The sequence below is a fragment of the Rhipicephalus sanguineus genome, chromosome 3 (genome assembly GCF_013339695.2).
Source record: "Rhipicephalus sanguineus isolate Rsan-2018 chromosome 3, BIME_Rsan_1.4, whole genome shotgun sequence".
Taxonomy (NCBI): Eukaryota; Metazoa; Arthropoda; class Arachnida; order Ixodida; family Ixodidae; genus Rhipicephalus; species Rhipicephalus sanguineus.
The window spans coordinates 149,137,970-149,152,387 of record NC_051178.1 but is presented as its reverse complement, the minus strand read 5'-3'; the positions used below and the strand labels follow the sequence as shown (position 1 = coordinate 149,152,387).

General features: G+C 43.7%; 1 protein-coding gene across 1 annotated transcript in view; it reads left to right on the top strand.

The window, feature by feature from the left end:
* The window catches only part of LOC119387447 (dmX-like protein 2), a gene marked incomplete at its 5' end in the record, with an annotated part of 52,980 nt that overhangs the window by 16,567 nt on the left and 21,995 nt on the right, over positions 1 to 14,418 (top strand). Inside the window, 6 exon segments of the mRNA XM_037654841.2 lie at positions 774 to 1,049; positions 6,828 to 7,018; positions 7,825 to 8,107; positions 11,740 to 11,956; positions 13,606 to 13,729; positions 13,874 to 13,900. Of these exon segments, the coding sequence (XP_037510769.1) occupies positions 774 to 1,049; positions 6,828 to 7,018; positions 7,825 to 8,107; positions 11,740 to 11,956; positions 13,606 to 13,729; positions 13,874 to 13,900 (1,118 nt within the window).

The following is a 14,418-nucleotide window of genomic DNA, read 5'->3' as shown; positions in this document are numbered from 1 at the left end:
TCCATAATCGAGCGTGAAGCCCTGTACAAGGCGGTGTAATAGCGGTGTTGCACGAATGCAGCCATGTATGAACTAGAGAACACTTGGAAGCGCTGCAAACGTGTGACAGCGCCTCTGTCTGGTTTACGGTAACTGTGGTTACGTCCGTTAACTGCAGTTGGGGATAACAGCGGTTAAGCTTACCTGTGTGACAAGGGTATAACACAGCGCCATCTGCACTGCTGCACTAACTATGCCAACATCTGCTTGTCCCGCAGTAAAGCCAGCCCGCAGGATGCATGGGCACCATGAGGTGGAAAGAATTCGCAGGGTGTGCGAGTACCCCCACAATTGTTGTGAGCTTTGGTGATGATTCATTGTTTTCAACAACCTGGAGATCTAAGTATTCATCTGTAACCTGCTTCATAAATGTGTGCTGTTATCAGCCACAGCGGTACAAATAAATTTTTGGCGGAAGATGTGGATGCAGTATGCTGTTTATTGTGATTGAGTGAGTGCGTAGTTTGCACATGTTCACCTTGTACTAAGCAAATGAAAAGAATGTATGTTTCAAATGCTGTTTATAAATGTGAATGTGCTGAGTATAACTAAATTAATCAATATTACTTAGTGCAATTTTACTTGGTAAATCAGCTAGCTGACTAGGCAAAGCATCTTTTATTAGGTCACTACAAGCTAATGCACTCTAAAACAACGTGGCTTAGTAAATAAGAGTCTTCCTTGGTATTCTTTCTGAAATCATTGGACTCATGTTTCATTTTGCTTTGGAACAGGTGTGCAGTCTCTACGTGCATTGATGGCTCGTGACAAAGACGAAGATGGTCCCCGGCTGCACACCTTGCTGTGTGAGTCCTTCGTGGCTGTCTACCTGAGCCAGCTGATTCACGCGCTGGCCTCCTGCGACTGCCATGTCCTCTACCGGCTGGTGGGCCAGCGCTTCACCCAGCGCACCTGGTCAATGCTGTTTGGTGGGGGAGCCAAGAAGCTGCTACGTGTGTCTGCAGGTGGCTCCAGTGGAGCTGTCACACCATCAGCAGCAGCTCCTGAAAGTGAGCCAGAGCCTTGTCCTTTTATTCAACCCCTAGAAATATGAAAACCAAGACAAAATGCCAATTTCTGTTAACTAGCTTCACCGTACTTGGCCTGACAAGTGACACCGACACGTAAATACTAGGCTTGTGCGAATAGTAAATTTTAGGTTCGAAGCGAACAGTGATTTGGTCAAATAATTTTGAATCGAATTCGAATAGTATATATCACATATTATAAAGAAAAATGAGCATGTTTGTCGCGACCCAACTAACCTGCACAATATATACTTCTTTTAATTGAAACAAGGCATGTGCAAATGTCATTCTTTTAGGTTCAAAGGGAAGTGGAAGCAACTTTGAATAGTAGCAGGATTTGACTTTCGGTAGAATACAAGTGATAACCTGTAAAATATGTTACGTTTCAAAATTTCCTTTACTTATACAGTAGAACCCCGCTGTTACGTTCCTCACTGCTGCGTTTTCCCGGCTGTTACGTCGTTTTCCGCCGGTCCCGGCATAGCTCCCATAGGATACAATGTATTGGGAACCCCGCTGTTACGTCGTAACTGTCGGACCGTTCCCGTATGATACGTCGCGAAGTGCGCCCGGAGCCGACCGAGTGACTACCAAAGGAGAGCGGCCATGGTGCATTTTCACGCAGCTTGGCCTCGTTTGACCGTAATATTAGCCGCATGAGAGGCGCAAGCAAAAGAATCTTTCAATTGATGCAAACAAAAGCATGGCCTTCGAGATTCAAATTGCAAAGATGGCGTCTATGACGTAACTGCTCGCGAAAGCAAGGCCTTCGAGATTGGCATTTACTATTGACAAAAGCATAGCCTCTGAGATTTGCATTGCACAAACATGGCGTGTATGACGTAATTGCTTGCGAAAGCAAGGCCTTCGAGATTGGCATTCACTTCTGCCATCGCGTTGGCGTAGACTCATCATCATCGTTATTTGTCGGAGAACGGGAGGGGTTCGAGCTGGTTGGAGCTCGCATAGTCGTGCGTGCGGTTCGCGGTCGGACTCGCCGCGCCGGTCGTGATTGCGTGTGCTTAGTTCTTTCATGCCTACAGCTGTTGGTGTTAAAAAAATCACATACGTTGATTACATTTCTGTGGATAAGGCCGTCCTAAGCTCCGCGTTTCCATCCATCGACTAGATCGCGGCTGAGCGCGCCAATTTTCGTGCTGCTCGTAAGAATTGAAATAAAATTCTGTACCACTAAATATTTTGCCGTTTTTCCTGTTTTTCGGCTCTTACGTTTCCCGTCTCTTACGTTTATTTCCTACGGTCCCTTCAAAAACGTATCAGCGGGGTTCTACTGTAGTATATAAGCTGGTATAACGAGTTTTTAAACTTAATTTTAAAAACGATGAATTGGTGTGAGGGTAATTTGTTCATTTAACCCTGAAGGGGGGCTTCGCGGCAGTGCGGATTTCTCTTGGAAAGGTGTATTCACGGTATAGCGCCTCTGCGCCGCAGTGAAACCACCTTTACAGGGGTTACATGCGGTTATATGTCTATACGTTCATTTCTAATACTTCAATATTTAGAATAATTTAAATTCGTTTCAAAGCGAATTCGGATACTGTAATATTCGTTCGAATATTCGAAGTGCTCGAATATGCGCACAAGCCTAGTAAATACGCTCATTTATGATTCTAGCCACTGGCCCCGCCACGGTGGTCTAGTGGTTATGGCACTCGACTGCTGACCCGAAGGTCGCGGGATCGAATCCCGGCCGTGGCGGCTGCATTTTCGATGGAGGCGAAAATGTTTGAGGCCCGTGTACATAGATTTAGGTGCACGTTAAAGAACCCCAGGTGGTCGAAATTTCCGGAGCCCTCCACTACGGCGTCTCTCATAATCATATCGTGGTTTTGGGACGTTAAACCCCAGATATTATTATGATTCTAGCCACTGGTCTGCTTTCTCGGCTAGGTCAGACGAGCTGTGGTGAAGCCCAACTGGGGATCTTATCGTATATTGAATAATATGTATGGGGCATCCCAGTTTAGCTCTAAGCCGGCATGAATATAAATTCTTTGCTTCAAAGCGAAGTCGAGGCAAATGGCTATAGAATAATTCTGAAGCAAATAGTTAGAATGGTAGGATTTGCATAGAACCTTAAAACAAGTGCTGGATAAGAAGCTTCCTCTTTATTTAGATTATCTTAAGAGAGCCGTACACAGTCTGTCTTGATTTCTTTCTTAGGATAGTCTGATTTTTCTTTCTTACAATAATCTCCGAGAATAACTGTATGCAGTTATTTTCAAAGATTATACACTCAAGTTTTTTCTTCTGGTCTGCTGCACTTCTCTTTCTGTTTGTTGCAATGCTCAAAATAATACAGTATGTTTTAAGTGTTGCCAAATTTTTCGTGCATAACCTGCTCTAAAACTAAAATAAATAAGTAAATCGTGGTGCAAATATACTTCTTGAGGTGTGACTTTACCACAGGACATATTTCTCCTGAAGAGGTGGTTTGTGGCACGGCCAAGCACTTTTGTAAAACCATTTTCTCAGGTGGGTTATATGCTAGAAAAGTAGGCTTGTGCCCACGAACAATTATTACAGTATTTGAATTCACTTCAATTTGAAATAAATTATAGGAAATTTTGAAGAATTCGAAATGAACGAATAGGCGTGTATTAGTTCGCATGTAACCCCCTCTTAAGGTGGTTTCACTGCAGTGGAGGGGTGCTGTACCGTGAATACACCTATCCAAGGAAAATGCGCACTGCCGCGAAGCCCCACTTCAAGGTTAAATGAATATATTATCCCCACATCGATTCATCATTTTTTATGTTTAAAAGCTTGTTATACCGGCTTATATGCTCTAAGTATAGTAAATTTTAAAACGTAACATTTTTCACCGGTTATCATTTGCATCCTGCTGAAAGTGAAATCCTGCTACAATTCAAAGTTGCTACCACTTCCTTTGAACCAAAAAGAATGACATTTGCACACGCCTTGTTTCAATTAAAAAAAAAATTGTTCAGGTTAGTTGGGTCATGACAAATATGCTCATTTTTCTTTATAATATGTGAAATATACCAGAGTGTCTGAACGGAACGAAAACCGAAGACGAAAAAAACGATATTTTTGACCGGAACGAAAACGTAACCGAAACTTTATTTATTATTTCGTTCCGGAGTGAACCGAAATTTTTTCAATCGTTTTTCGGTTCATGAGAAAATTTCGCAATCCGGAACAACTGAACTCATGCAATGTGAACATATTTCAGGGTACAGTATTAGCGCGTACCTCAGGCAGGAATTCCAAAGCAAATGATATGTTAAAATTGTGCGAAAAACGAAAACAGTGGCAACAAGAGATGTTTATATTAACGCAAGTGGACGAGTGGACTTTGGCGCGCCTGTCAAGCAGGCCAAAGTGGAGAGAGCGTTGTCGACGCTGAAGTTTGTTACAGTGAAAGCTGTTATGAGATCACAACAGCCGAGTTTGGCGCCATATAGTTGTCAGCCGCCGCCGGTGTACGTGAGCGCTATCGCGCGATATAAGAAAAAATTAAATGAGAAACACATTTCTAGGATCGGATGGGATTTTAATCTGCGCCCTCTGCGTGGCAGTCGAGTCTTCCACCACCACAGTTGGTGCTTTTAACTTCATCGCAAAAATACTCTATACAGGCGTCATGTCGGGCAAGGAATCGCGTTAACATATGTAATATAGCGTGGCAGAAGAGTAAAATAACAACCAGTCATCACACAATGCTAATAGCGCAAAGAGTGTGTGGTTTAATGCTTCCCGCCAGTGTTGCGGAGTTACCACTCCTGAATTGGAATGACTCCGGAATCATTCCACATTTTCGCGACACCGGTATGGAATGGGGACAACGCTCAGAGGAATGGAATGGGAATGGAATTAAGTCTTTTTCCGAAAATAGAGGACGTTTTCGTCTACGTGCTGTTTTTCAAGCTTCAAACGTTAGTAAGTCAGAGCCTCGCAAGTTAACACTAAAGCTGTATTTTTAAAATGGCTTAGCTGATTACAAGCACGGTACATTTATAAGCAACGCGCCTACTAGAAACAGAGGCATAAGCAGATACCGAAGGGAGAAACTAATTACCCCTGCGCGTTGGTTCCCATTGATACCCCCACCCGAAAGTGGTGAATATTCTATGCACAGCCTGATCTTTATCTCACGAGCAGTTTAGTACCTGACACATGTAAACAACCTTTGCGACAAGGAAGGCATTGCATGCCTGCGCACAGGCAAACACAGAAAGTTCTCCTCACCCCATCCATGCTTGCGAGGCGCGCTTGACAAGCGTGAGTGCTGACGGGCAGTGCGGCCCAGTGTTCCGTATTCGATGCAAAGGCGCTTTTGTCAGCATAAAAATACGCTATGTCGTCATTTTAGCATTAACAGATTTAAGCTTAAACAATATTGAAATACCACCATTCGTTCAAACATGTTGACCACGCAAATGCTATCGGTAGCGGGAGAACTGCCCCTATGGGAATTAGTAGGGTGGTAGTACTGCACGAAATATGTCACCAAGCTACTATTCCTCGACCTTGGCAACGTGTTTTGCATACTTTTGCAGTTCTTAATGCATTTGATGACATCAGCTTTAGGGGGCGTTCATTCTTAACTTGATAAAACTATCAAGATGCCTTTCCTACGTTGAGGAATTTCAGGAATGGAATCGGACTGCCAGGCCATTCCCTGAGTGCCAATGGGCTAAGTTTTATTCATTCCGAGGAATTGAAAGGAATGGAATTGCGGCAAGTTCTAATTCCCCGGAATGGAATTGGAATCGAATGGAGCCGCCCATTCCGCAACACTCCTTCCCACCCACTGCAAAGTGTTCAGCCATAATTCTTCATTATCAGCCACAGCACGAAGTGCAGATAATGCCTTACAGATGTGTAGCGGGTACCGCGATTCTCCGAAGAATGAAGAAAAATGGCATAGTGGGAACTTCGCTACTTCAGAAAAATTGCGACGATTTATGACGTAGTGGGTACGTTGCATGTTTACTTGTATTAGTTGCCCAAAGGGATAACAATGGGCTCTACAAAGCCCGCTCTTCTAGCTGTTGCTGTGACTTGCTGCGTGTTTCGCGCAGGCCTGGCGATCTTTTTATCAGAACAGCGGTCTCGCACATCAGAGAGTACACTCAATGACGTGCTGCTTCTGAGATCGTGCTCACTCCCTTGACACAAAGAATTAAGCCAACTAAAAAAATTCGATTTATCTTGTGAGAAAATAAATACTATGACTTTGAAATGAATACTGGTTTATGCTAGTTGGTAGGAATACGTGGTACAGTTACTTCCGCTCGTCTGAAGAACGTGTTTTACCCTTGTCGCACAACTACATCACAAATGCAATGTTTTTTTTTTAATGATTGCCTCACCTTTTTCTTACTTTCTTTTTTTATACAAAGAAAAAAAAAACGTTACGAACCGTTACGGAACATTTTTTTTTTCGTTCCGGAACAGAAACGAAACGGAACTTTTTGCGGTGAAACGAAACTAAAACCGAAACGAAAAACATTTCGTTCCGACACCCTGAAATATACTATTCGAATTCAATTCAAGATTATTCAAACAAATCACTATTCGCTTCGAATTCGTTTTGAACCTAAAATTTACGATTTGCACAAGCATAGGGAAAAGGCATTTATAAAAGATTGAGCTAGTATGAAACAGCCAGCAGAACAATTTAGGTAAATGGCATCTCTTTGACTGCTTCTGTGTCATAGCGAAAAGAAAATGTGTCGCTTTTGCAATGTTTTGTGCAATATTATTTTTCAGAGGAGGCAACAGCCACTGTTGAGACTGGTATTTTTGATGCCATCACCCGCCAGCGTGTCAAGTGGAACATGAAAATTTTGCCTCAGCTGAAAAGCGAAGCTCCACAGGCGAATGTCCGTGAAGACCGTCCTACGTACAGGGAAATCTTTGTACCCCCAATCATGTCAATGATGTCCTGCTTTATGTCCAAGGTATGTTGTTGGCGTATCATTCGCCCTTCTGAAGCTGTGTACGATGCCAGGCATTTGGAAGTTTGGTTGATGTAGCGCGCGAATTTCTCAACCTGTGAGAAAGGAGTTTTTTATCACAGGTGTTGGCCTGTGGCATGCCACAGCATGTATGCTATGGTCATTTCAGGGTGCTAATTAATTTTCTCCACTGAAAATTTAGTTTCATCAGATCTGTTACATCTTTGGAATAATTAGAAGCCGAACAGCTGCAAAACAGATGAAGATTTTCCAATTCTTCACTGAGTTTTGCCGGGTTTACAGAAAGATCTTTTTTAGCATTCTCTTAAAATTTGAAATGTGTGAACTTCAACTATTTCAGGTCTCGCATACTTTGAAAGCACGTATGCAATTGTGAAATACCAACACTGACATCAAACATGCAGCCATCCAATGTCTTCATTGTTTTGCCGTAAAAGCACTCCACTCATATATCATGTGGTATCATGCACCATCAGGAAAGTTTCAAGATGCATGCAACAAATTTAAAGTATAATGTTATTTTTCATGAGGGCTTTTGCATTTATGTGAGATTTTGGTGTGCACAATTGCGCAAGCAACAGTTGAAGGGTGTTACACTTCTCACTGGTTCTACGAGGCCACAGAAAGGGCTTACGGTTTAGGTGCACGTTACAAAAACTCAGATGGTCCAAATTAATTCATAGTCTACAACAATGGCTTGCCTGACAATCAGACTGTGGTTTTCATACCAAAAAGCATTGGAATGTAGTAACTTTTTAAATTTAAAAGAGCTGCTTCCTTTCACCCAGCCTATCCTCCCGGACCAGATGGCAGCGATTGACTACGACTCGGCAGCATCACTTTCCAGCGACGAAGAGGATGCCGCAGGAGGCCATGATGAAGAGATTGATGAGGATGATGTGTTCAAGGATGCAGGCACGACCGAGCAGCAGCGACGGCCCTCTCAGGGGTCCCGCCTGGAGCAACTGGATCCTGGCTCGTACGCGTGGGCTCTCATGCGGTTCGCGGTTGTGAAAATGGTCAACCACAACTTACGAGACTTCCTCACTGTGGCTGGCATTGAGCTGCAAGGTAGTAACTGCTTCCAGCTGCTCACCCATGGCACACATGTTGCGATAAAAACAAAGTACAAATGTAGCGGAAGTTTACTGTAAAAATAGGCATCTTGCACATTGACATGCACGCTATCCTTGCATCTTTTTTGCTAGGCATTGACGCCAAGTGCTGCATCAGTAGCAAGAATCTGAATACGATTGCAGTGATGTTAGAACTGCATCACCTTGCTATTTGGCAGTGTACTTGTTCATGGTAAATTGACGTTAGGCATCGTTTCAAACTACAATGAAGATTCTTGCAGTATTAGAGAACCAAGTTGGGGCTAGTTGGTGCGTATTGACTACAGACAACTAATTAGCACAGAAAACAACGTACAAGGTAAATACGACGGGACGCAGTGCTAAACTTTAACTGAGCATTTACTCACAGAAGAAACAATGTTTTTTCCATGAGTAAATGCTGAGTTGAAGTTTAGCGCCGCGTCCTGTCTGTTGTCTTCACCTTGTCCGTTGTCTTTTTGTGCTAATATGTTATGTCTAGGAGTATGCGAATATTCGAAATTTCGAATATTTTTCTAATAGTGTTTGCTATTCGATTCGAAGTGTAAAAGGACAGACTGGTGGGCTAGTTGGTATTGCATAATTGTGAACAGTAGCGCAAAAAATTCACACAGACGACGACAGAGCAAGACGGGACACAGCGCTAACTAACAACTCAGTGTTTATTGCAGGTGATTGCATATATATGCACATGACACACATGACGTTCGCCTCTTGGGGTGACTCAAACTTTATTCAAAGAACTGGCGTATCAATAGGCTCTTGTATTGCGCCCTATTTAAGTGATTTGTTTCTGGCTCATAAGGACCGGTTAGTGCGCTCTCGGATGGTAGGACTAGGCGTAGTAAGGATATTCCGCTATGTAGACAACTACCTGGTTTTATTAGACTCTGACTCTGGTTTGCCTGCCGACGTGACATGTGCTGTTCGCTCTGTTTTTAATGAATGCCTCAGGCCTCTTGTTTTGACATTTGAAGCACCAGTTAACTGCTCTATCAGCTTTTTAGATCTCACCCTCAGCTTTGTTAATAATCAGGCATGTTGGTGTTACGAGCCGAGAGGCAAAAAACCCATCCTTCCATATTCATCTGCTCATTCGAAGCTGGTCAAGCGGGGTATCATCAAATTGTGTTTTAATAATGCCCTTCTGAAGTCCTGCCCACACTTCATTCACAAAAGTTTTAGTGACCAAGTTACACGGTTGTCAGACGCGGGTTACCCATTGCATGTGTTGACCGCTGTAGCAGGTAGCATGCTGAAAAAATCCAAGGAAGTTGACTGTAATACCGTTGAGCATGTGACGCATGAAAGAAAGAAGGTTGTTGTCTTGCCCTACCTTCACAATATTAGTCACAATCTGATGAAAATTGCGAAGCGTGTAGGTGTTGATGTTGCGCTCTCTGCTCCTTTGAAGCTGTCGAGCTTGTGCGCTAGAGTGAACGCGGGTGTGCGCAAGGCACGCGGATGCAACAAGAAGCACCGCGAACCGTTTGTCTCCTGTGTAGAGGGAGTAGTATATTCTATACTGCTCACGTGCGGCAAAGAATATGTGGGCCAGACAGGCAGATGCATGAATGATCGTCTGCGGGAACATAGGTACAATGTGGGAAATCTCGCCTTGTCGGGCCACCTAGCTGCGCATTGTGCGCGTTGTGGTTGCAAGCCACTATTCAACAGAGCGCAGTCATTCGGATCAACTAATGCGGGAAATTATTGAAGCGGTAGAAATAAAACATAGAGATGCGGTAAGCTGCCCTTCAATCCGTCTATCAGAAAAGGAAATGCTATTTTTGTCGCGTCAGCCGCTTGTGTGATATGCTTGGTTGATTGCCTTGTGTGTTCCTTCGCCCCCCATCGCCCCTTTTCCTTTTCCTTTCGTGCGGTGTCATGTGCATATATATGCTATCGCCTGCAATAAACACTGAGTTGTTAGTTAGCGCTGTGTCCCGTCTTGCTCTGTCGTCGTCTGTGTGAATTTTTTGCGCTACTGTTCACAATTATTCGATTCGATTCGCACTGGAATTTTACTATTCGAACTATTCGAACTTCCCAAAAACGAGTACAGTCAACGTCCGATTGAAAGTGACCCCTTCAGATTTTCAATATGGTTCACCTCATCACACCACTGTATTGCGGCAAAGCTGCCTTTCAAGCTCCGCTACGGTCGAACTTGGCCAAGAGACAATGTCCCCTCAGAAGAGGTCCCTAGATTTTCAGTATGCTTCACCTCATTACACTCTCGTATTGCAGCAAAGCTGCCTTTCAAGCTCCGTTATGGTCGAACTTAGCTAAGAGACAACGTCCGATCGAAAGTGGTCCCTAGATTTTCAATATGCTTCACCTCATCACACCCCGGTATTGCGGCAAAGCTGCCTTTCAAGCTCCGCTACGGTCGCAAATGTATTAACTCAAGAAAACGCTGGTTCCAACATGGAGATGAAAGATGTGGCAGAGGTGGGCGCTCAATTATTGCTGTTTTGGACCTGAAATTTAGACAGGAAGTCCGACATATCAGAAGCCGAAGCTTTTTAGCATCCAAAATTTCATATGTTATTATATTTCGACGTCTACGAGGCAGATTTGGAACTCCGGATTTGAAGGGAGCACACCCTTGTCTGTCACATCACTTGGGCTTCCACAGAAGTTGAAAGTGGAGGAGAGGCTGAGGAAATGGCATCTTTGCCTATCACGTGTAAAGTGTTGTCGGCAACACTTTGGTTACACCAAATCATGTACATAAATACAATTCGGCCTCTACATTGCCTCATTTTTGATAAGACAATTATGAAACACCACCCCGCCTCATCATCTAGCGAAAAGAAACACTTTCATGTTGCTATCTCATAAGAATATGTTTAGGAATGCTCTCTACGAAAAATATTCTAGAAATATTCGAAAATATTCTATTTGATTCGCACTCACACTTCAATATTCGAATTCGCTTCGCATCCAAAATTTTGCTATTCACACAGCTCTAGTTATGTCTGAAGATTCTTCACAGGAACAGAGTCTCCAGATGATGTAGTGGTGCTATTCACTCTCCATTGCCATGGTAGCATCCATACTTTTACTGCAGGAGTGCATCTCTCTGTGTCTTATACTAATGACAGATTAGCAAGTAGAAATGATGTCATGAAACTTGGAAGTTCCAGTTCTCACCTGCAGGTTAACATTTTGCAGAAAAGAATAACAGGAAATGCTTAACAAAATGTTGATCTTTTTTAACTTTAGTCCAAGTCTAACACTTCCTGTGGGTTTCAAACTTGACTGGGGGGTGTGTGAGAAAACAAGGTAAGCAAGCAGTTTAGTACTATGAACTGATGGTGCCTCAGTACCGTATGCCCAATGTTACATATATCTTTCAGTGCCCTCACACAGTGCTAAATGTTTCGTGGAGCTCTGTCAGCATAATGTTTAATGGAACTGGCAAGCTTGTGTCATAGTCGGGCATCATTACTGGCACACCAAGTGAGCGGCAGAATGTGTGCACAAGCTATAGTGCTTTTGCATGGCAAGCCTCAGACACGAAAAAGTTGTGCACGAGTGACACGCCATGTACTAATAATGCTGAGGTTTGTGTTGTGGCAGAGCTCCCGGTGACAAGCCCCCTTCTGCATGCGTCCCTGCGTGCCATTGACCACTGGCTGCGGCACCTGCGTGAGTCGCTGGAGGCCCATGGCAGTGCACCCCCCGGCCTGCTGCCCAACTCGCATGTCGAGGCGTCCGGCCAGGGTGCCGCACCTGTGCAGGGGCCCCCCATCCTCAAATACAAGGTGCTCCTGGAGGTGGACAACACGCCTTTCAGGTGCGCTGCCGCACATATACGTGAAAGCCAGAGTTCTTCAATCGTAAGAGTCGCGAAATTTCCCGCAGGCTCCATGTACAACCTTTGTCAGAAAAGTTCCAGGACAAAGGTCATAGAAAATAGAAAATTGTGCTTATCAAGTTATGATCCTGGCTCCTATCAAAGTAGTCCCCTTGGCTATCTATACACATTTGTCAACGTTTCTGGAGGTCTTGGAAGCAAGCAGGGAAATCTGTGACTGCGATGCTTGAATACTCTGGGATTGTCTTGCCCTGAATCTCTGCCTTCACGAAACCTTTTGTGCCACTTGAAAACATAACTTCGAGTGCCGTGCCTGCGTATGCTTGCTCAATCATGTTCCACATTTCACTAGGGCTTTTCCCGAGCTTAACGCAGAACTTAATGTTCACTCTTTGCTCACAATCAGCATCCATTGGGCCACCTTTACTAATTCGACAACAACCTGAAAAATGTGTTGCTAAGCACAGCCCTGCCACCTAGCGAGTTTATACGGAAACATGGCCAAGGTTATGTCAAGTAACAACACATACCAGGTAACATAAAAACATTTGTTTCTTTATAGTATTGCAAACTCAGAAATAAAAAAAAAATGTCCTGGAACTGTTTGACAAAGGTTGTATCACTGTCTGGACACGGCATTGATCAAAATCGTGGAGGTCTGCCGACATCACATCTCAGCGCAGAAACAATCTAATTGGGGGCTTTTGTGTTGCTGAAAACCGCAAGCTTGATGAAATGGGCAGTGTGTTCACGTTTGCGATTTACTTCTTTTGCAGGTAATTTTGCAGCCACAGAACTCTTCCTCCTTTCTTGAAAGTACTTCTCCTAATTTTCACTGTGATAACTCGCAATGAAAGCAAAGACAGCAGCGATGTGGTGTGTTTTTTATTGTAGCTCTCAGGTGGCGCATCGGTTCGCTAATGTCTGCAGATTTGTCCGTAGGCATGTTCGATTTTCGTAACGGAGTTTTGCAACTCATATGATTGAAGAACATTGCATGAAAATGCTGAACATGTTACCCACTGCGGCACTGACTTAGTGGCCACTGCTACAGTAAGTTCTGCTGCACTGGCCACACTGATATTCATGTGGCAGTGGAAGTAACTGTGCTATGGCACGATCAGCATGAAATGAAAGTGCAATGCAACGTGTGTCAGAACTCCAAGTGAGCTTTGGAACATGGTGATCTGTGATCGTAAAATAAAATCTCTTTGCATAACACTCACTCAAGCAGATATAACTTAATGCACAGCTCGTTATAACCATTAATTCGTAACTTTCTTTCTCGCATCCTATTATAACAACTCCACGTTTGAAGTCGGGAGATTGTGCAGCTGTGGCTGTAAAAGTAGACGCTAACAATAAAGCAACTACCATCAATAAAGTTGGCCAGCCACAACTGCACTCAAATGCAGCAATTAGTTGGTACACCTCTTCGTGTAATCCGGCTTTAGGACGAACTGTGCTATCTGCCATAGGCGATTTTTAAAAGATATATGGCACTATTGATCTTCAGCCTCAGTTCTGCGCATCTGCACGGAACTTCAGCTGTACGTCAGTATAGCCAGTACGCCTGATGTTCTATATCTAAAGGTTGACCATTGACAGTTTGTGTGGTCGCTTTGCAGCCGAAGCAAGCACCCTGCAGCCCACCCAGCTCGCAGGCTGTGGAACTACCTGGTGCGGCAAGAGGGTGTTCAGGACCTGTTCATTCGTTATCTCTTCTCCCACAAGGTGACACCACTGCCAGATGTGAGTACTTGAAGGGGCCGCCATGTTTACTACTGCTCATAGCGTAAAACATTGACCGCTTATTAAGAGTGAGCCTGTTGGCTTTCAACATGACTTCGTTTGGCATGAGGCGTCCTACTACATTCATATGCTTCTCTTCTACAGACACAAGGCCAAACGCAGGCAACAAAAGTAAGTACACAGTGCGCAAGGTATGCATAGGGTATAAGCATAGGATTTATACATAGACTAATTTTTATCTGCCTTTCGCTTCACGTCACTTACTTGCCAACGCTGTCTCTCTTTCGGCAAGAGCAGCGCACGAAGCCATTTAACCATTTGTTGTGGCTCACAGGAATATAGATACTAACGAGCACTCCATGGAACAGATGCAAATGAGACGAGGGATGCTAGAAGCATTTTCCACAAACACGGGGCAGAAATCTGAGTGGCTGTGACTTCGATAACACAAGGTGTCAATGTCCTATCCTTGCAAAGGGACAGGTCTGTGCAGTGTAATGGGTTCTGAGAATTTTTCTGAACTGCTAAAATTCGGTGTCTGTCTGAATAACACACTAAGAGGCATTAAATTCAAGTTCTGTTTGCAATATGTTGCTAAGAATTTTCCCATTTATTTAAATCTGAAACCTCACAGAAAATTTACAAGTGATGTTAATTATTTTAATTATGATAAATAGTATTCTTCAGGC